We start from the raw sequence: 22,175 nt of genomic DNA, 5'->3' as shown, positions 1-22,175 counted from the left end.
CATCTTAAATAAACATATCTGTCAAACAAACAAAAAGATGCATTAATGCATTTTTTAACTTTCAATAAAAAATATTTTTCATTGTTCGAATACGTTTTTACCTACCAATGTTTGTTTGTTTAACCAGACATTTTTATCAGACGTAAGAAAAGTCGGCCCTTGTATTTGATTTTTTGTTTACTTTTTGTTTTTGTATTCTTTTTTCATATTGTGCCAACAAGTGAATTAATTAAAACTCAAACTGTTAGAGAATTTAAACAACTCAGATAAAACTCGGATAGTTTTGAAAACCAAGGTGCCACCAATGAAATAAAAGTCAAGCTACAAGAGAATTAATACAACTCATTACTCAGATAATTTTGAAAAAGCAAGGTGAGTTCATTAGTAATAAAATATACAAATTATTTATACAATAGTGTAATGTCCCACTTGCATGCTTTCGAATTTCAAAAATTGATGATGATTCGCATATTTTTTTTAAGTCAACATATATTTTTTCATTCTTTAAATTATCCCTTTTTTCTCTATAAATCTTAAGATCTTGGATATGTCAAAAGTTCAAAGCAATATTGTTTGATCCGTTTTAGGTTTAATAGTGTCAATTACGCTAAAAATAGTTTTTTTTTCATAAAATTACAAAAGCTGTGTTCCTTTGGGAACATTTATCTACTGCTTAGTACTTAAAACTACTTTCAACTACTTTTGCTATATTGAAAAGTAGTTCAAAGCAGCCTTAAGCATTAAGCAGTAGATAAATATTCCCAAAGGAACACAGCTAAAGAAACAAGAATAATTTTTACTTTTAGTACGCGTTATTTGAAACAAAATTGACATTACTCACATATAACTCCATTTTTTTTACAACATACGCGAACGTGAACGAAAATAAACGAAGTGTTACCTTTTATATGTGGACTGGGCATCAGACAATTTACACCAAAACGCATTTTTAATTAATTATAATGTTTCTTTTTGCCTCTTCTTCTTTCAAGTGAAAGAATATTTGATATTTCTGTGTGCTGGACACACATGTGTTCATTCAACTGAACAGACCATCGATTGTCGTCTGAATATAAAGTGTAAACACGCCATCAATCTTACCATTTGACAGCTGGTCTGTCAGCTAAGTAAGTCAATGTGTAACCCCAAATCAAATCATTTAGAATTGAATTCTCGTGCTCATAAAAAAACTTAATTAGTTGAAAAAAAGTTTCAAATGGATTACGAAACGAACAAAGATGAAGCCATCACCGTCGATACAACAGTGACTAACGAAAGTGAAAGCACAGATGGATCACCATTACCAAGTGTTGAAAACAGCGAGGAGATGATCCCAGTCACCACGGAAGAAGGAAATATAATCAACTTGGAGCTGTTGTCACATGACGCCCTCCAAAAACTTTTAATGCAGATTGAACCCAATACCATCGCCATCGCCAACACCAACTCCAACTCCAACGTCAACGCATCCCAAGAAGTTGATGAACTTTCGGCGCTTCTAAAAAGCTGGAATCAGGAGGAACTCATTCAACATTTCAAAGGTTTGTGATTTTATTTGAATTTTCTAGTATATACCTGTGGTGTTTGGTCTAAATATGATAACTCCATTAAAAGATTACTAGGTACCCTTATTATTAATAAATACATCCTCGGCGTAAAACAAAATTGTTCTAAGTCCTTAAGAAATCCTATGTACTTAGAACAATTTTGCTTTACGACGACGAAATATTGCGACGAACGTACGTTCAGAAGTGACTAATTACACCGGCACACAAAAAAAAAGTGTCATGTACCAGAAACCAGACCTATCTTTCTATATGAATCCGAATTTCAAGTCCGTTTTGCCCGGTCACCCTCCAGTTTTGAGAAAAATGTAAAAAATACCCCCAAAAAAGGCAAAAAACTTCCTCTTTTTTAGTTTTTTTGCATTTTACTCAAAACTGGAGGGTGACCGGGCAAAACGTACTTGAAATTCAAATTCAGCGTGCCCAAAAACATATAGAAAGATGTGTGCCTGTGTTATTTACCTAGTTCATTGCATCCATAGGTTATTTTGCAATATTTTAATAAACATTATAGGAGTTATCATGTTTATGCCAAACACCACACATGTGTACATTCGTATGTTGATAAAAACAGCTCATATAAAGGAGAATGGGCAGTTCTGTATGGGTTTCGTCCCAATGGTGTTAAACATGATGACCTATCTCACTGGAAAGGTCTTCTTTTCTTCTAAGTTTATTTAATTTTTACATTCACTTCCATTTCCAGTGATATAGGTCACTATGTGTAACAACGATGAGACGAAACCGCCTATTCTCCTTTCAATTTTTGCAATCAGAGCTGCTCCGATACTAATTAAACAAAAATTTTGTTTTTTTTTTTCCTAGATGAAGAAGTAGACATAAATGTGCTGAAGAAAATTGAATGTCACCACTTACCCCAACTTTTAAGGCCTTTTAAGTACACTACTCTCATCTCGTTTGAGAATAATTTGAGAATGTGGCGAGAATCTATAGGAAAGACGCTTTTTCTATATACTCGATCGCATTTTGGTTTAATTGACGATGGTCCAAGTCCATCCGCAAGATCTTCTCCCTACCCAGTTTCCAGACCATCATCGCCACCTTCATCACCGAGTTCTTATACTTGCGCTGTAACACTATCAACTATTTTAAATAACAACGGGAATGCACTTTCACTTGCCGAAAGCTATGGCGAAACCAACAAATTTAATGAAAAACAGCGAAATCAGTTGATAAGTGTTATAGCGCAGTATTTTATTATGAATAAAATACATCTTGAACTCGGTGGTAGCTATAAACTCGAAAAAGAAATCGTTGAACGATTTCCCAGTGAAAAACTGGTAAGTCTTTTTAAAAGAATTCAATTATAGATATTTTTACTAACAAATTATACTTTTACAGGAGTACTACAGGTCTGGAAAGAGGGGGAAGATCTACAATAAATATTGCAATTTAAAGTTCTCCTTAAAGGCAATGAATACATCAACGTCAAGTAAACCAAAACGTGAAGGAGACGTAGAAATGGCCAACGAAATAGAAATGGGTAATTTTTATCTAAAATAACACTTGTCGACATACACTGAATCCAAAAAGTCTCCGTATAAATTCAACTTTTATTTTTTCACCATTGGGGTCAATTTTTGTTTTACATTTCGATGTCCATCTGATTTTATATCACTGTACGGAGACTTTTTGCATTCTGTGAATATTTTTTTAACCTGGGGCCTGTTTCTCATCAACTATATCAATTGCATCAACGAATTTTAACAATATTATTAAACTTTACGAAGTATTTTCCAATTTTAATGGAGCGAAATTATTGCTTTTTGAAATCGTTGATGTAATTTGATGAGAAACAGGATAAACCTTTTTACTATATTGGGTTCAGTTTATGCTTTCTCCTGTGACCGAGTGTATACTTAAATGTGCTTATGTCTTACAGTTCCAGAAGAAAATGCTGATAAGTGCTATCAAGCACTAAAATTTGACAACCTCAGTTCCGAGGAGTTCGATAAATGCTGGAAGGCGTGTTCAAAATCCACCCTCACGGATATAAAGAACTCCACAGCAACATCGGATATTTTAAAGAAATGGCCCCAGTATAAACTTCCTACTGGATTCCGATTCGTAAGTCAAATTTAAGTGTATATTTTTTAAATTTTCTTTCTTTAAATTGCCCACTTCAGAATTTTTTTAAAATCCTTTAAAAACACACTTATAAATAAATACTTATAATAAATTTTTAAATTTTTTTCTTAAAGTTGGACATGGACTTCGAGTATATGTTCAAAAAACACAACTCTCTCCTTGAACGATGGGAAAACCTATACTGCAAGATCCGAGATTTCCTAACAACGGAAGATCGAGTTAAAGAAAAATCGATCAAGGACGTTCTGGATAAAATGGAGTGTAATAACACTCCAGAAAGTAAGTTTAAAATAATTTTGTTATATACAATTAATTTTTGTCTTTTGAAAACGCATATAGTTTATTTCCGTCCTCAAGATTTGGTATTTGTATTAAAAATGACAGGTACTAAAAGTCAATGGGACATCCCATTGGTGTAACATTTAAAGTACATTTAAGTACTATTTTTTATATAGGCAGAAATCTGTATTATATGCAGGGAAAAAACTTTATTGTAATGGTTGCATTTATTTTTACAGTTTTTTTTAGATAGAGTTGTATTTATTTCAAAAAATCAACCACAATAGTTTTTTCCCTGCACTACTTATGCCTATACCATACGAACAATCACCTCTATTACGATTGTCGTTTTAATTTTTTTTTTTCAAAACACTATCTTAATAGAGGTGAATAATTGCATCAACCATTAAGGACTCCCAGGAGTCGTTTGTTTTTGTTGCAGCATCTATACAGAACGTTGAGGACCACCTTTCAGATCGTCGCCGTACAATGAAATTTTCTAAGTCCATTTTGACTTGTAATTGTAATAAAACATCTATCTTAAAATTTTAACAATTACATTAATCTATTTTTGGATTTTTATTATTGGATGATTTCTAATGCAATAATGAAAAAAAGGGAATTTTCATTGAACGACAACGATATGATATAGGTCTTTAAGTGTCACACCAATGGGACGAAACCATCCATTACATTCGAGGTCTCCTTTATCTTATCTTTCACGAAAGTTTATATTGTATATCTTCTAGTTTAATTTAAGTAATTGATAATTATATCACACAATTTTATATCCATGTTTTCATTTATATTTTTAGACTGTCGGGATGCTGCTCTCTTGTGGGCACTTCATGGGTACCTAGTACCCACATTAAAGTCTGTGCGAAAGGACCGAAAAGGAATGAAGACAACATTGAAGACAACATTGAAACCAACCATCAAGGACTCCCAGGAGTCGTTTGTTTTTGTGGCAGCATCTATACAGAACGTTGAGGACCACATCCAGCACCTTCAACAAAAAGGAGATAACGTCCAGCCGTTTATAATTGTGGTTGGTAAGGATGTTATTAACTTTAAAGAAATATTTTTATATTTCGACGGGGTAAAGTTTCCTTTTATTAGTTTCATCCGGGCGGTCGATATTTGTTTTAAAACATTCTTCCTTTTTAACTTAGAATTTAATAATCCAAGTTCCAACTTTTGGAACTTTATTCAGTCATTGTATTTTGATGATAATAAAAAATGTTGTACAAAAGCACACATCCTTCTAAACGTAATTAATGAATAATTTTTATTTAAATTTTTTTTTCTAAGTATTTTGATAACTTTAATTCAAAGGGTCTAGGTGATTATAATAATTTTTTATAACGCATGCACTTCTTTATCCTTTCCACTTCTATCATTATCACTAGTTTGAGATTATGCATTATTTACACTTTTCAAATAATTTTTGACTATGCATTTGCACTTTTTCTTTATTATAAAAGAGTAATTATCTATATTTTTAGGTCCCTTTGAATTAAAGTTACGATATCATTAGTTTTCCACTAACATAATAGGGATGTATGTTTTTTATTTGGTGCCACTGTTGTTTTTAACGTGGAATTTATTAAAGAGTTTTCCTTTTTTAACTTCAGATCTACTTTTCCAACTTTATACCTATAGTTCAAAAACAAAAAATAGTTTGTATTTCTTAAAATAAGTATATATGTTTGATACATAAACTTATATGTTAATTCGAAAAAAATTTCAATTGCAAAAAATCAATAAAATTTATAATGTTTACCTAACTTAAATGTTTAATTTTTGAACTTAAAACTCTTACAAATTTCAGAAAAGGTTGCGGATAGAAAAAATAAAATGTAAGTATTTTTAACATATACATATTGCCATATAGAAATTTTATAAATATATTGAAAGTTTAATTTATTTATATATATATATAATATATATATATATATATATATATATATATATATATAATATATCAATAGTTTAGTTATTTATATAAATAAATAAATAATTTTTTTAATATTTTACTAAAATTTTTAGCAATATGCTTTTTGTGACAATAAACTGAGTTAATTGCGCCAATTAACTCGTTTATTGGGGCAATAAACGAGTTCATTGCGCCAATAAACAGAGTTCATTGCGCCAATAAACTCGTTTATTGAGCCAATAAACTAGTTTATTGGGCCAATAAACGGAGTTAATTGGGCCAATAAATAAGTTTATTGAGCCAATAAACGAGTTTATTGTGCCAATAAACAGAGTTCATTGCGCCAATAAACTCGTTTATTGAGCCAATAAACTAGTTCATTGCGCCAATAAACAGAGTTCATTGCGCCAATAAACTCGTTTATTGTGGCAATAAACGGTTAATTGCGCCAATAAACTGAGTTAATTGAGCCAATAAACTCGTTTATTGGGCCAATAAACGAGTTTATTGTGCCAATAAACGGTTAATTGCGCCAATAAACAGAGTTCATTGAGTCAATAAATAAGTTTATTGGCACAATAAACGAGTTTATTGTGCCAATAAACGGTTAATTGCGCCAATAAACAGAGTTCATTGAGTCAATAAACTCGTTTATTGGGACAATAAACGTTTTATTGTGCCAATAAACGGTTAATTGCGCCAATAAACAGAGTTCATTGAGTCAATAAATAAGTTTATTGGCACAATAAACGTTTTATTGTGCCAATAAACTGAGTTTATTGAGCCAATAAACGAGTTAGTTGAGCCAATAAACAGAGTTTATAATTTTTCTTTAAATTTCAATTATTTCAATTAACCGTTTATTGTGCCAATAAATCGTTTATTGTCCCAATAAATCGTTTATTGATCCAGAAAAATATTTCAACTAACTGTTTATAATATCAATAAACAGTTTATAAAATCAAACAACAAATTCAACTAACGTTTATTGAAATCAACTAACAGTTTATTGAAATTTTATGGAAAAAATAATTCAATAAACAGGAGTTCATTGTCCCAACAAACTTGTTAGTTGGACGAGTTTCAATAAAAAAGTTTATTGGGACAATGAACTTTTTTATTGATATTATGTACCTTTTTGGTTCAGTGTAAACATAAATTGAAGTCAATGTTTGAATAAACAAATTTTCGTGAGTGTAAACAGAGTAAACATATGCATTAATATGCATCTGCTTAACTCCCTCACATAAATTTGCATTATCATTTATATACACAAAATCCCCGCACTTTAATATCATCATATCCAAATAAAACAAAAAGACCCTACTTAGACAACAATACCTTTCGCTCTACAACAACACCACCATCATCATATATATGAATCTAACCTTTCTTACTTTAAACATGATTTGATTAACACCTCTTTTTCTCTCCTCTCTCTCTCGGCTCTGAGTTAAATATTTTCCTCTAGGGCAAACGTTTTAGCCAGGAAAAACAAAAATAAACATTTTATTCCGAACAAGAGCTACATACGCAACTTGTACAAAAAAAATGGGGAGAATATTGTTTAACACCACCCAAAACTCAACCAAAAACAGAAAAAAAACGATACTCCCTCAACATCAACCAAAAACACACACCGAACCTTTAAAAAAAAAGTAAAAAACATGCGCAGATCTTGAATCCTCTCCCAGAGCCTTCACAGCAGAGATGCGACTGGAAAGAAATTCCTTCCAAAAAGGAAAACAGAGAAATTTTCAAACGTCATAGAGCTCATAGAGAAGCAGCTCTACATCCTCTTCCTCACTGTTATACACAGAAACATACAATAATTATCCTCGAAACCGAAAACTTGGTCAGTAGTAACTTTTGGTCCTTACTCGAAATACGTGTGTGTTGTTAACCTCTTCGTTTCGTATAGAAAAATATCAAAGCAAAAATACACAAAAAATACACATTAAAGGTGGTGTTAGTGCTGCATAGAGTTTTCACTTTAAGAATCTACAAAAACACAACAACAGAAAAATCCTTTAAGGATTTTATTTATCCTTACAAATAGAGCAAGGATATACCAATTTCGGTTTTACCCTTACAACCAAACAAGAATAAAAAAAAAGTAATCACAACCCTTCTTCTTTTTCTTAGAAATAATCTTTTTTTGGTGTGAAGTTGGGATAAAATATCCCCAGTGTTTGTTTAAGGACATCCCACAATCCTTTTGAAAAAAAAAAAAATAAGAAAATAAATAAATAAAAAAAATAATTAAGAAATTCAGTGTGATTTTGTGATTTGTGTTGGAAGAAAAAGTTTACAAACGAAAAAGAAAGCAAAAAAAAAAAACTTCAAGGATACCCAAGGATTATATTAGCTTTGTTGGATTATCTTTCGTCTTTTATCATTGGATATCTCTCTAAAAAAAGGATACTCATTTGTAAATGGTTGGTATACACTAAATATATATAAATAAAGGACATTAAGATAGATGGATGATGTTATGTTGTGCTTCTGCTGTGTTAGTGTTTGTTGTTGTTGTTGATCCTTGTAACTAATTTTATTCAAAAAAGAAGAGAAAAGTGAAAAAAACCTAATCTGTTTTCTGGAATAAATTCCTTCTTCGTTCTTTTGCCAAGACAGATTCAATTAGCCTCATACTCCCCCTCAAACAAAGTGGGTATCGTATCCCTGATCCATCTCCCCACTTCCTTGTATATCCTGTGATTCCATCACAGATAGAAGAAACAACAAAAAGAAGAAAATGTAATCATCTTTACGCATTTTCCATTTCTTGTTATGCCACTTTGACACTTCGTTATTATGTCAAAAATATACACTCGTTCATCTATGCGCTCCGCCACCGCCATTCCTTGACACAAGGACATCCACACACGGTCCTTTCGTTCGCATCATTCACAGCCAACACTTGACATTCTATGAAATGGAAATATACAGAGGCTGGCAATCTAACTTATCTATACCCTCACTCCTCCCTTTTCTTACCGCATTCGAAGGACATCAGTACACTTTCTTTTTTTTTTTCTAAGCATTTTTCTTTGTGTGTAAAGAAGGAGTGAAATTTTGTGTGATGTGGGCTGCGAACACAATTTCATAGAAGAAAAACTTTTTTTTTACTTCCTTGTGCTGCTTTATGACGCCAAAGGAAAAAGGAGAGATCCTGTTGATTTGAAATCTTAGAAGAAGAAGATATCGACAATGAGTGAGGGAGAGCATCGGCTTTTTTTGTTTGTGCCTTGATGTCTTGAAGAGGTTCTTTTTGGTCATAAAGTATCGTTTAAGTGGCTAATATTTATGGTATTAGAAATATGGCCTAGTAGCAGCGAGTGATAGAAAATATACCAAGCGGAACGGATTTCCTTTTAAAGATTTATTTCCTCTTAAACCAAAAAGAGGAGCGAAGCGATTACAAAGAAATCAGATACACCAAAAAAGTGGGGGCCTACCCCCGTCGTATTTATACAGAAAAACATTTTGCCTCCAGGCAGGATATAAGGAAAACGTATGACAGGCTTTGGAGGAAGAAGAGAATATGCCTTGAAGATATTATTTGATGGCCAAAGCTAGCTAATGTATATGGTTTTTTGATGTCAGTCAAGTTTGGCAAACAGATTTGGCCGAAGTGATTTATGGATTTTGGGTAAAACTTGTTATTCGAAACGCAAAATCATATCAAGAAAAAGAGAGAATAGGACCTCAGGAGAAAAACACTTTAAATGAAAGTGATTTGGCTAAAAAGATATGGTTTTTGATAGTTGAAGTGGATATTGTATTGGATTTTTGTCTGTGATTTGATTCTATAGAAGAGGGGGTGGGGTATAGAAAGAGATTAACCTTTTGTATTGATGTGTTTTTTTTTTCTAAGAAATGTTGAATTGAAAGGAGGGTCCCTGTCATATTGAAGGGGGTATAGTTCCATAAGGACAAATATTGAACAAATACTCAAGCTACTTAAACCCGATAAGAGTGTCATTATCAAAATATAGAAATTCGGTAATATTCGATGTCATTGGTAACCTTAACAAGTAAAATTTCATACTCGTACACGAAACGATAGCCAGAAAATAATATTTTTTCTGTTATGAGCACTCTCAAGGGGTAGATTATACGTGCTCATATCAAAGCTCCAAAATATTTTCTTGCACTCGAAGTAATCATATGAGGATGATATTTTTTTTCTTTGGGTAAATGGGTAGGTACATCGTTTTAGAAGTATTTATGGTAAGATGAGAGTCATAAAAAAGAACGATTTATATCATAAATGTACCTTAACGACCATATTTTGTATGAAATAATGTTGCCAATTTGTTGCCATTGACGTTATACTAACTAATTTTTTGAAATGTGATTCCTAGTGAAAGTATGACTTTTTTCTTATTTTGAAAAAAAAAAAAACAACAAATCAGCTTGATTTATTATAAGCTTTAAGACCGTATGGTACTTCGTTTGTTTTTTTTTTTTTCATTTTTAATGCATTAAATTTAGTGAAAATTTCGGCTTATTGTATTTTTAGTACTTTTTTTTATATTTTTGGTTTTTTGTGTACATTATTTACTCACCCACTCGTTTTTTATTTGAAGCCTATTGTACTGCTCTATATAGATTTTTAACCCTTTCGGAACCAGCGTTACTCTCATGTAACATATCTTTAACAATTCATAAAAAAATATTAAATTAAATAAATTTTTAGGTTTCGATGGCTTAATTTAAAGAATATAATGCCTAGTTACTGGATTAGTACAAAAAGTTAGTCAAATATCATATTTTTAATTTTTTTTAATCGAAAAAGGGACTGAAATCCACATTTTTTTTTTGCAAAAATTTGTTTTATATATGGTCATAATTTTGAGAAAAAGATATAAAAAATGTAAATCCAGAAAGTGTTTTGTGTTTTGGCTCAGAAGAAGTAGCATACATTATTGTTCTATAAAAAGTTATTTTCTCAGTTGCCCGACTTTTTTTGCATCATCAGAAAAACACATTAGTTTTGCTATTTATTATTTTGGAACATAACTTTTTGCTATTCATATTTCTTAGTTGTGATGTTTTTGATACGATAATACTGTAAAAAAATCATGTGTGCAATTCACACGTGGTAGAAGTGAAACCTTAAAAAATCATTTTTCTTGCAAAAAAAAAAAAATAGAAAAAATCTACCTATTTTTATTCTATCACCTTCAAATCCATGTTTTTTATATGACAATCTATATAAATTTCATATCATCTGAAAGCTTATTGTCTTAGCTCAAAAAATATATATCGATCAGGTCTATGAGACATCTACAAAAAGAGCTAGAATTTTTTGAACTCGATCAATTTCCATCAAAAAAAGCGAAAAAACACCTATTTTTATCTTCTCACGCTATTAAATCAATTTTTTTTTCTAACAACCTATACAAATTTTTACATCATCTGAAAGCTTATTGTCTTAGCTCAAAATATATAGGTATATCGATCAGGTGTATGAGACATCTAAAATAAGAGCTAGAATTTTTTAAACTCCATGAAATTTCATTCAAAAAGCAAAAAAAACATTTATTTTTATGTTCTCATGCCATTAAATCAATTTGTTTGTTTGACAACCTATAAAAAATTTTATACCATGTATAATTTTACACCTTGTATAATGATGTATAAATCTTATTTCAAAGATGTCTGCAAGAGAAGTTAGAATTGTTTAAAGTCAACCATGTTGAATTTCCATTATGAGATTACGGTGCTTCCAACACTGGTAGCTGGTCATCGCCAACAGATCTCCACAGGTGTTTTGAGGTATTTTTAAATTTTTTTCAATTTAAGATTGTGTAACTTGTAGAGCACGTAACGTTATGTGTGATAAATCAAATAAAAGGTTATGTTATCAGCATGTTGCAAAAGAACATCTTTTTACCGTTATCTCCGAATTTTGAATATTAAAATAATTGAAATTTTGTACAATTATAATTTATTTAATTTCCTATCTACAGTACAAATTTAATTCATCTATCTATTAAAACAAAAAAGTTATAACAAGGTGAAGTCGTGTCGCGTTTTCGTTTCATCTTGTTTCAAATTACTACGATACTAAAGAAGTTTTCACTTCAAAAACATTTTTTAATATTGATTTTCATAGATTGGGTTCGAAAGGGTTAATGCATACAAAATGAGGCAATATAGAAGATTCATACGGGATGAAAAAGTTGTAATTGCTAACAGTACAAACATACATATATAAAACAGAAAAAAAATTTGTTTCGCGGGCCTAGGGGCCACTTAGCAATTGCGCAATTGATGTCATGAAGAGTAGAAGGCTGATAATGTAAATACAAATAGCTTCCTAATTTATCTAACGGACAAGAGTCACCTAGAACACAACAAATGTAAATTATGATTAGAATTTTTTGCACAGACAAAATATTTTGGGTGTCGAAGTTACAGGGATTGAAAAATTTTATAAGTTTTTTGTTCGGGCTGAGATAGCCATTTGCATTGCTCTAAATAAAAACAGAAGATTAAATTTCCTTCAAAATGCCGGGCTCAAAAAGTTTTTTTCATTGAAAATTAACCGAAATATGACTATTCGAACCTATCTTTATCCAATTTTTTGTTTTACGCAAGTAAAAAATAGACCACAATAAAAATTTTTGATTTACTATGTATAATATTTTTTTGTTTTGATAACTCAAACTCTATCAATAGTTAATCTATTGCTATATCATTAAAACCTTTGTTTTAAATAAATTATATGTTTATTTCATTCAAAATTTGGCTTTTGGGTGAAATTTCAAACGTTTTGGCTTTTGGGTGAAATTTCAAACGTAACGTTTTAAACCAGTATACCTGTCCACCAGAAACCGATAGAAATAAAATTTGTATCTCATTCGACTCAAATCCACTTAATCTTTAATTTATCGTATTTTCAATTTTTGAATTTTGAAATATTGCAAAAATATAAGAAATAAAAAAGAGATAGCAAAAAATTAACCAAAACAAATTTTAAGAAATATCTTAAAATTTATTATTTTATAATATTGTAAGTCTAGATTTTAATTTAGATTTTTTAGTATTTTTAGAATAAAATTTTGTACTTTAGAGTCCTGAAGAAGGGTGTAATCACGCCCGAAACGTCGACAAAATATTAAAATACCAAGACAGACCTACAGCCCACCTAGGATCATAATTTTAAACTTAATCTTTAAGGTCAAACATCTTAAAACAGTAAAATATAGAACGTATTCAGTTTTTTGCATTTTGGACTTAATCCGTTTTTTAAAACTGTCGATTCAATTGGGTTAAATAAAAGATCGGCTTAGTTACTTAGTAATCACTTACGTAATCGATACCACAGAGTTTTTTCACGGTGGGAGAGTCTCTGAATTTGTTAGGTGTAATTCCGCAGGAATCAGTAAGGTCCAATACTATTTTTTCTTTCTATAAATGAAATTCCACTTTTAAGTTTAAGTGTTTCTTTTCACCTGTATGGTAATGATGCTCAGAATTATTTAGGACAACCTACAGAGTCTTATTTAAGATCTTTTTGCTAGGATCAATGAAGACCGGTCAAAAATTTAGAACTTGGGTCGAACTTCCGCATACGTTCTTTAACGTATGGTTGCTATATGTCCCTATCTTTTTCTACTGATTAAATAGAGAGAGCAATAGTCAAAACGTTAACGTATGATCGAAATCGTGTGCGGTGATTCGATTCCTGATCTGATCGCTGACTAAGTGTCAAGTTAAAGAAATCTCAAATGGTATGGTCACACCACAGTGACCAAAATTTACATATGGATTTATTTACTTTTTAATTGTCAAAAATACCTTCACAATAAGTGCGTAAAGGTTATCCGTTTAATTCGATTCATCAATATTCTGGGAAAATTGACATAGGAAATATTGACTAGACTAGACAACTATCAAAATCGGTTAATGACAAAATAAGATTTTCCACCTCGATGAAATGATTGTGGTGTTTTCACAAAACTCTTACAAAATAATAATACAGGCAATTTTTAAAGAACGTTTCATTTGCCTAGAGAGTTCAAAAATATAGGAATTCAACAACAGAAACTACACTCTTACTATAAAACTAAGTAAAAATATTTAATCAAAACTGTATGTACACAAAGCCAGCTTATCTTCATTGGACATATCAATGATAAAAACTGATTCAAATAAATGTTCATCCCAAAAAACACAATTTTATATTCAAATCAATCAGTTTTTTTTTCTTGTCTCTCAATCCGGAAAAGATAATATTTCAGTTTTTCAATTATAATATAGGTATCTTTGTTGTTTTTCATTTCAATATCCTTTATTCAAAATACTCATTGAATGTTTTCGTTTTATCTATATTTTTTTTTTTTTTTTCATTCTTTCTGATATAAAATCAACTTGAAGCCTTTTTAGCATTTACATTTTTCAATTCAACGAACAATCTCAATGGTCATTGATAATCTTCTTATAGAGATTTTATAAACAGAACAAGAGCAAGCAAAATGCTTTGTGTTTGTTTGTTTCCGGAGACAAAACGAAATTTTCTAAAATGAATGAATTTTTGGACAAGCTTATACCTCTACTTCTGCTTGGTATACCAATGCCACCCTATCTCTGCTTTTCAGCCTTATAACAAACACTTCTTATGACTCTCCAGGATGAATGAAAAATATAGAAAAGATAAGCTTTTGAAAGGACGAACAGAAAACTTATATAACAAAATCAATGAATAGAATAATATTTGGCTAAACAATACAATTTTGCTGTTGATAAATATTGATTGGGATTTTCTTAAAATAGGTACACTTCTAAAAGGAGGCTTACCACTTTCATTAAGGGGATATTTTTGCAGGAAGGTATGCTTTCCTTTTACTAATATAAAATGGAACTCTTTTTGCATGCAACTTTTCTTTACCCTTATTCAAAGGGGACAACCACATTTTTAATACGAAAAACAGAAGCGGCCTCAAAATGCAACCTTGAGGTACTCCACCATTTTTTAGTTTTGAACGCTTTATTTAGACACTGAATAAAAAGTTGAAAGAGTTAGGTGTTGAAGAAAACCTCTTTAAATAAAATACACTACGGAGTCGCACGTACTTGCTCATGTTGTTCAAAGTACATGTTTTTTAGATACAAAACACCATTTCAATTTTATTTTTATTTTCGAAAAATATTAAAGTTATCCCTCGACCCCCTCATAACAAAAAAAACCATTCACTCAAACCATTTAACCATTTATTTCGCCATTCAGTAGAACTGTCATTCCATTCGAAATGTATAACAAAAAACCATTCAAATTGTCATAAAAAAATATATAAATAAATAAAATAAAAATACAAAAAAAAAGTATCAAAGTCATTGGACATAACTTTTGTGACAACCTTAATGAACGAATCGATATCCAAGATGATAAATAAAACATTTTTCTTCTCCCCAATGATGTGGCATTATTATTATTGGAATTCGGAAGAAGTACGAGTACGAGTGTCTGTATGGTATCAATAAAAGTAAAAAGAAGAAATAAACTTTTTGGAGTCAGCAATCATCATTCAATATCAAAATCAATTGTTATTACGCATCGAAACGAATAATAAATCAGGAGGGAGACATTAGGTACACATTCCAAACATAAGTTTCCCATTAATAAAATTTTGGAACTTATACTCGTCGTAGCTCCTTGATAATATAGTCCTGAGAGTATGTCAGAGACGAAACATGGGAATAAAAGTAAGTTCGTTATAGGTTCTTGGTAAAAGGTTTTATGTACACATCAACTAACAGAAGAAGAGGAAGACACATTTCTCAATCATGTTTGTGACTCATCACAAAATGATTAAAATGCTTTTCATGCTTTGATTACTATTCCCTATACCAAACACAATGTAATGATGAGGGTTAAGGAATCTTGATTGAGAATGTTCGAAATGTCAAAAACAAATATTTTGGGGAAGACAAAAACAATTAAGTAATAAACTACGATGATGATGATTATGTCAAAAGCTGAGAAATGACTCAAAGCTATCGCATGAATTTTCACTCAGAAAAATATGAATCATAAATTTGGTACACCAGAAACTTGTTAAAGTAGTCCTTTTTTCAAAAACCACATAATGTTCAAGTACAGTGAGAGAATTCCCTTGAGCATCATCTGCATTCAATAAATCATTTCCTATCGAATTTTATGCAACACTCTTGTAAAACCGCAATATCATCCCTTCTTCCTTCTCGTCCTTTTTGGTTTTCATATATAAACATTTGGGAATGACTATTGAACAATTAAAAATATTTCTTTTGTCAACAGTTTTCTGCACGCAATTGAGGAAAAAAAAAAAAACTTTCGCATCACTTTGTGAGTTTCTGACAAGCTTCCTTCTCACTGGCAGAAGGGAAAAAGCATGAATTGAAATTTCTTTGAAGGCAAAGCAAGGCGGAAATTGTCCGTCCAACTTTGTAAATCAGAGAGAGAATTTTATTGCTGCTTCGGTTTGGTTTGGGAGTCCAACCAACTACTTCATCAGTTTCTTTAATAGTTTTTGTTGGTTTTATAATGGTATTGGTTGCAGTTTTCTGATTTTCCTATCAAAGTCCTTTCTGTGGCTTTTCTGTCCTAATGGAATTTTCATCGAAGTTTTTCCAAGACTTTTCTTCTCATTTTTGTGCTTAATATTTGTTTGTATCAAAGTTGTAAATATAAATTTTTTTCTTTTTTCTTTGTGGTTTTAGAGTTATTAATTGCATAAAGTTCCTTTTTGCTCATGGTCCTTTTGAAACTGCCGAAGTTTTGGTGGATGTTTTTTTTTTTTTGTGGCATTAAGATTGATGGCGAAAATAATAACAATTATTTGTTTGTTTCTCAGACAGTCGAAGTCGTTAATTTTCTTAATGAGCATTTCGGAAAAAGGACTGAGAATTGTATAGCAAAAAAACTTTGAAATGGAATTAAAACCAAATTAAATCTGACAGTTCTGGGTTTCTCTCTTTGGAAAATTAATATACCAATCAGTTGTTGTGAAGCATTTTGAAATTTATGAGTTTGTCAATGTCGTAATTATTGCCAATTTTATTTTTAAAAGGAAATAAACAACATAAAAATGAATGAAATGGAAAAAGTATGTTGATTTAATGAGACAACATAATTTTGATTAATAAAAAAATATCCATTATTATGCAAGAAGGATATATGTAATTACTGAAACAAATAATTGACAATTGTAAAATGCTGCTCATATTAAGTAGATAAAATGCTCAAAAGGGTGGTCTTATAGAAGGAATTAAGAAATAATACCTAACAAAGAAGGTATAAAGATAGTGACACTGAAATTATAATATTTCGTGCTACTTTTGTAGAATTAAATTGTTGAATAGAAAGCTTTGGTTGTTTAAACCGTAGTCGTAATATTTAGCATTATTTTCTTAAAGTCCAAGGTTAGTCTTAATTAGTAACATTTGGTGAAAATCAATAACCTGGGGGTTCAAATAAAAAAAAAAACTATGCATGAAACTTCCATACGTTAAAGTTGTTTGTTTGGCTGAAGAGTTATGATTTCGTAGTTTTGTATGCTGTTTAATGCGTTTTTAAATGGGCCACTAAAAAAACAGATTTTTGTCTTTACCCACTGTCCTTTTGAAAATCGATTTTTCAAAATCTATTTCCCATTCTAAAAATTATTCTTAGCAATATTTCAAGTTTTCCGACCACCAACAGTATTTCAAAAATTATGGTCAAGAAATATATATAAAATAAAGTCAATTTTTTTCGATTTAACAATAGTTTCAAGATGTGCAAAAAATCAGGCTATTATCACAAGAAATATATTGCTCTGATCAATTGGTTAGTAAAAATATAAATATAACGTATACACCATAGTGAACAAAATGTTCCTATGATTTTTTTTCAATTTTTTCAATTATCTAAAAAACTTACATATTTTAAAGCTTATCTCTAATCTTTTCGTTTAGATTCGTAGTGAAAATAAGAAAAAGTAAACAGTTAGCTTATTTTTTGATATGTATTACCAAGGCTTTGCCATGGTTAATATGCTAATTACTTACAAGGAGAATTTCGGGGTTTTATGTTAAAAAGGTTTAGGTCGTTTCTTAAATATAGGCGTCAGAGAGTGAAATTAGGTGATACTAGAAGCGAAATCATGCATCTCAATCTTGTTTTCGATGTTAGTGCTATTTAGCTTGTTTTCAACACAACATTAAGTTAATTTTCATTTCCATGCCTCTAAATAACTTAGGTACTCAAAAACAAAGCATAAATGGTTCAATATTGATTTTCAATAGAAAAAGCCAAAGATTTAAACATTTTAAAAAATTACAGAGAGATCTCTTTAAGTGGTTTCGACCTTGCTGGCATAACCAGGAAAGTTTTGAAATGGTTTTTTGAAAAAATAGGTTTTAATAAAAACAAATTTTTCGTATGCCGAAAAAATGCTTTGACAAACAAAGAGACCTATTTTTTTAAATTTATCTTGATTTTGACATTAACGTTACGTAAAAATGTTTGTACACAGTTAGATATCAAGAAAACGGTTTTAGGGCAGTTCTGTGATAAGAAAATGTGATAGTAGCTCTAAATTTTTGTTGTTGAGTTTTGTTAGTTGTTTATTTATTAAATTCATCAATTTTTATTAAAAACAAATATTCTAAATTTTCATATCAACAATAAAAAATCAAATAAAAGAGCCGAAAAGAAATTGGCGGAGCTTAGAGTTGTAAAAAAAAGATGATTAATAGCATGCAAGAAGAAAATCATTCAAGTCCAAAATAAATTGGGCCGTTCAAAAGGGCTTAAAAATTATTTTTTTTTTTTTAAATTTTAAAAGTAAGAATAAGTTAATTGTCACAGTACAGGTACGTACACACTTAAACTTGAATTAAAATCGTTGGATCGATTGTTGTGAAAATTTTGGTCTTGAAAGCAAGATTTTAATTCCGCCTCTGGGGAATCTCACAAAACTAATAACAAACCAGTATGAATAAAATCAATTCAGTAGTTTAGGCTGAAGTTCAAGATTGATACAGACTGATAGAATTACGGAACCCACTTTTCTCGCATTCTCTATGGTTGTATTGTTATGTTTGATGTTTATCTCAAGTTTGATTTCTATACGCATCCTTAACGTACTTTTAAAAAATACGTATACACCATAGTGAACCTTTGAATTGGCTAAAAGGAACTAGTTGTACTTGAAAAAAACTTTCCATACACGATCATATTTATGTGTATTAAGAGAAATTAATGCAATGAAAAAAAAAACACAAACAGAACTCTTCTTTTGCAGGTGTGTTAATATCACCCCTAAAGGAGGAAATTCATTTTACACTAAACTAAACAAAAATATTTTTCTGTAGAAGTAATATAAATCTTTAAGAAATATCAGCTTCAATAAAGTGACGTGTAGTGTTTTGTCCCCTATACTTCTAATATGACTATTGTTTTACATAAAAGTCATCTTTCCATTCATAAGAAAACCTCTTACAGATAGCCTTTATATTCTATACGTTTAAGTTACCAGAATGTGTTAGACATAAAAGCTTACGCAGGAGTTTTTTTCTCTTATACCTTTGTATAATAATAAAACCCATTTAGAACAAAGAAAAAGATACTATCAGCACCAGTGGCTTTATTGTGTATCGAGATCGTTTCGTACACCTGCATAAATTCCTTTAGGATGTAATTTGAAAAAAAAAGACATCTTACTATCACAGACGAGGTAAATGTATCTGACATTTCTACCCCCATTTAAATAAAACATTGTAAGGTAATAAAATCCAACTTGACTCTTCCCACAACTTGTAAAGTTCTTTTTATTATGATTTTCATTCTCTTCGAATAGTATCTTCCATTTATTTCTTCTTATTCTCCATTACCGTGAAAGTTTTGAAAAGAATACAAAAAAACTAAAACTAATTGCCAACTTCCAGTGTATATATCCATCCATTTCTCAAAACTTTGTAGAAATACTTTCATGTCAACACAATTCCATTTGGTTTTTATTACCCATCTCCACTTGGAGTAATGTCCTTTTTACAAGTAAATATGTTTGAAGAATATTTTTTTTTACTAAAAAATCACACTTCTCGTAAACACGGTTTATGTGTGTCCTTTTGAGTTTTTTCTCTATCTCTTTCGTCGTCATCGTCTTTTTGTCTAGGAATTCGATGGCTAATGTTAGGTTTATCCCTTTTTTTCATTCTTTCCCTTGTCTAGCGCAGAATCACATTTATCACATATACATTCCACAACGAAGAGTTTATCCTGGCCAAGTGTATCAGAGTACCCATCAGTTGAGTATGTACATCATACAAAAAGAGTGTGAGGTGTTATCATTTAAGTGTCATATAGAACTGACGATGATGATGAGAATATGACAGTTTTCAGCTGATATACACACACACACAAAAACATATTATTATACAATATCTAGACAAGATATGAGTATGGAAAAACAGTTGACACATCTTCCTGCCTGCTATAAAGTATTATGTGAAATTGTGGAGTAATGTGCCCATGGGTTAGATTAGACATAATGGAGGAGATATCATGTGAAAGGATGTGTTCGGAGCAGATTTTTGTAGTAAGTTTTTTTTTTTTATTGTTCCTAATGATCCAAAAGAGGTAGCAATCATAGTAAGTTAACTCTGTTTGGATTGGTTCCTTTCTTAATAAAAATAGAATATTTTGTGGCAAATGATTTTTTGTGTTCATTATTTGGATCTTTGCCAAGAAAAAAACTTGTTGGTTCTCATAAAAATGAGAGGCAGTATAAATATTAGTAGATATGTATCCTAGATGTATAGTTGTAAGAGAAGTTATTGTAGGTATTTGGTTTAAGAAGGACGAACAAAATTCAAAACGTGATTTGAAACAAATTTGGAATTTAACCTTGTTCGAAGAATTTTTTTTTTTTTAATTAAGTTTGTGCTAAAGAGCGATTTTTAAAGAGCAGTGATAGCAGAGAGCAGCATACAAAAAGAGTTGCTATTAATAGCTGTTATTTAATCACTTTTTAAATAGCAGTAAACTACGAAAATTACTCTATGAATTATTTCATGACTTGAAATATGATTCAAAATTGAATACAAAATAAATGCAAAGAAATTGACCAGTTTTGATTTTTTAATGAGAAATATCTCCTTGAATGCTTGCACTGAAACAATGGTAAATTTTTCTCCACATCTTTGCTTTTTTCTTATTATTAATCAAATTATTAGATATAAAACACTGATTCTCATAAAAAAAACAGTGAAATTTTAAAGAACCGAAGAAATTTTTTGATATTTGCACGGAATTTCATAAGTGGTGCAAAACAAATAAATAATTAAATACCGCTTTAAATGATCTCTTACAAAAAAACTAAGTATGCCATTTTATTACTTTATAAAAAGATATTTTTAGAAAAAAAATATAAACATTTTTTAACATTTTTCAAAAAAAAAGTTGGTATGCCATTTTGAAGAAATAATTATTTTACACATAAAAACTAAATTTCAAAATTTTTCATTGATCCGTTTTCAAAAAATTGATTTTTCAAAAAAAAAATTTGAAATATTTTTTAAAAATCCAAAAATGCCGTTTTTAAAAAAATTCTATTTTGATTACTTCGAAAGTCCATTTGCAAAGAATGATTTGAAAAGTTGTGTTTAATTTATTATAATTGATTTTTGTTCTAAAATTTTTATTTGAGGTTTATACGAAAACCCTTACAGAAAAATAATGTCTTTGATTAGGCATATATGTAAATAGTAGTGGAGTAACTAAAGCTCAAAAATTGGCAACATTAGGGACCCGGCCGAACAGCTTAGATTTTGATGATCTTTTTTTTCAAACGTCGGTAATTAAAAATACTTTAAAGTCTATAGATTAAAAATTGCCGGTGTTGCCGTTTTGATTTTTTAAATTTAATTGAAGATTTTTGTGAACAAAAACAAATTTTTTTCAAAAATTTTTCTTAAATTTCATAAGTTAATTGATGCCAAAAGATTGTCTAGGAAATTCAAGGAAAAAAAATATATCGAAGTGAGGAACAATCTTCCATAGTTCAAGCGATAGATGCAATTTTCTTATTAATTGACTTCAAAAACAAAAAAAAAATATTTGAACACAACGGCAACACCTACAATATTCAAATATACATTTTTTTAAAGCTAGAAGCTTAGTCATATATGTAAAATTAAAATTAAGTTAATTGAATGAACGGCTTTTGAAAGAATGGTAATTGAAGTCAGATTTTTGAAAAAAAAAAATTATTGAAAAAATTTTAACATGTCGTTTTTTAAACTTGGTC

The 22,175-nt window shown here is 30.1% G+C and overlaps 2 protein-coding genes across 25 annotated transcripts in view; both read left to right on the top strand.

Moving 5' to 3' along the window:
• Positions 1-646: 646 nt before the first annotated feature.
• LOC129912690 (uncharacterized) lies at positions 647-5,238 on the top strand. The gene is made up of 6 exons (XM_055991047.1): positions 647-1,541; positions 2,391-2,866; positions 2,928-3,069; positions 3,469-3,653; positions 3,788-3,953; positions 4,769-5,238. The coding sequence occupies exons 1-6, from the start codon at positions 1,217-1,219 to the stop codon at positions 5,236-5,238; spliced, it is 1,764 nt and encodes a 587-aa protein (XP_055847022.1). The 5' UTR covers positions 647-1,216.
• A 2,496-nt stretch (positions 5,239-7,734) lies between these two features.
• Positions 7,735-22,175, top strand: part of LOC129909002 (protein elav-like) — a 353,561-nt gene continuing 339,120 nt past the window's right edge. For 17 of the 24 annotated variants that reach the window (XM_055985894.1, XM_055985912.1, XM_055985910.1 and 14 more), the window contains exon 1: positions 7,735-8,327. The gene's annotated coding sequence lies outside the window, so the exon portion shown is untranslated. The remainder of the gene's footprint in view (positions 8,328-22,175) is intronic. The other 7 variants (XM_055985898.1, XM_055985904.1, XM_055985887.1 and 4 more) reach the window with 1 other exon arrangement.

This window comes from Episyrphus balteatus, chromosome 2 (assembly GCF_945859705.1).
Source record: "Episyrphus balteatus chromosome 2, idEpiBalt1.1, whole genome shotgun sequence".
NCBI lineage: Eukaryota > Metazoa > Arthropoda > Insecta > Diptera > Syrphidae > Episyrphus > Episyrphus balteatus.
The sequence above is the reverse complement of the archived record's forward strand: the minus strand, read 5'-3'. Positions and strand labels throughout refer to the sequence as shown.

Excerpts from the sequence above, each read along its gene's own strand:
- LOC129912690 (XM_055991047.1), top strand. The coding sequence starts at position 1,217 with ATGGATTACGAAACGAACAAAGATGAAGCCATCACCGTCGATACAACA. Across the intron at positions 2,867-2,927 it reads GATTTCCCAGTGAAAAACTG|GAGTACTACAGGTCTGGAAA; the intron begins GTAAGTCTTTTT and ends ATACTTTTACAG. Across the intron at positions 3,954-4,768 it reads GTGTAATAACACTCCAGAAA|ACTGTCGGGATGCTGCTCTC; the intron begins GTAAGTTTAAAA and ends TTATATTTTTAG.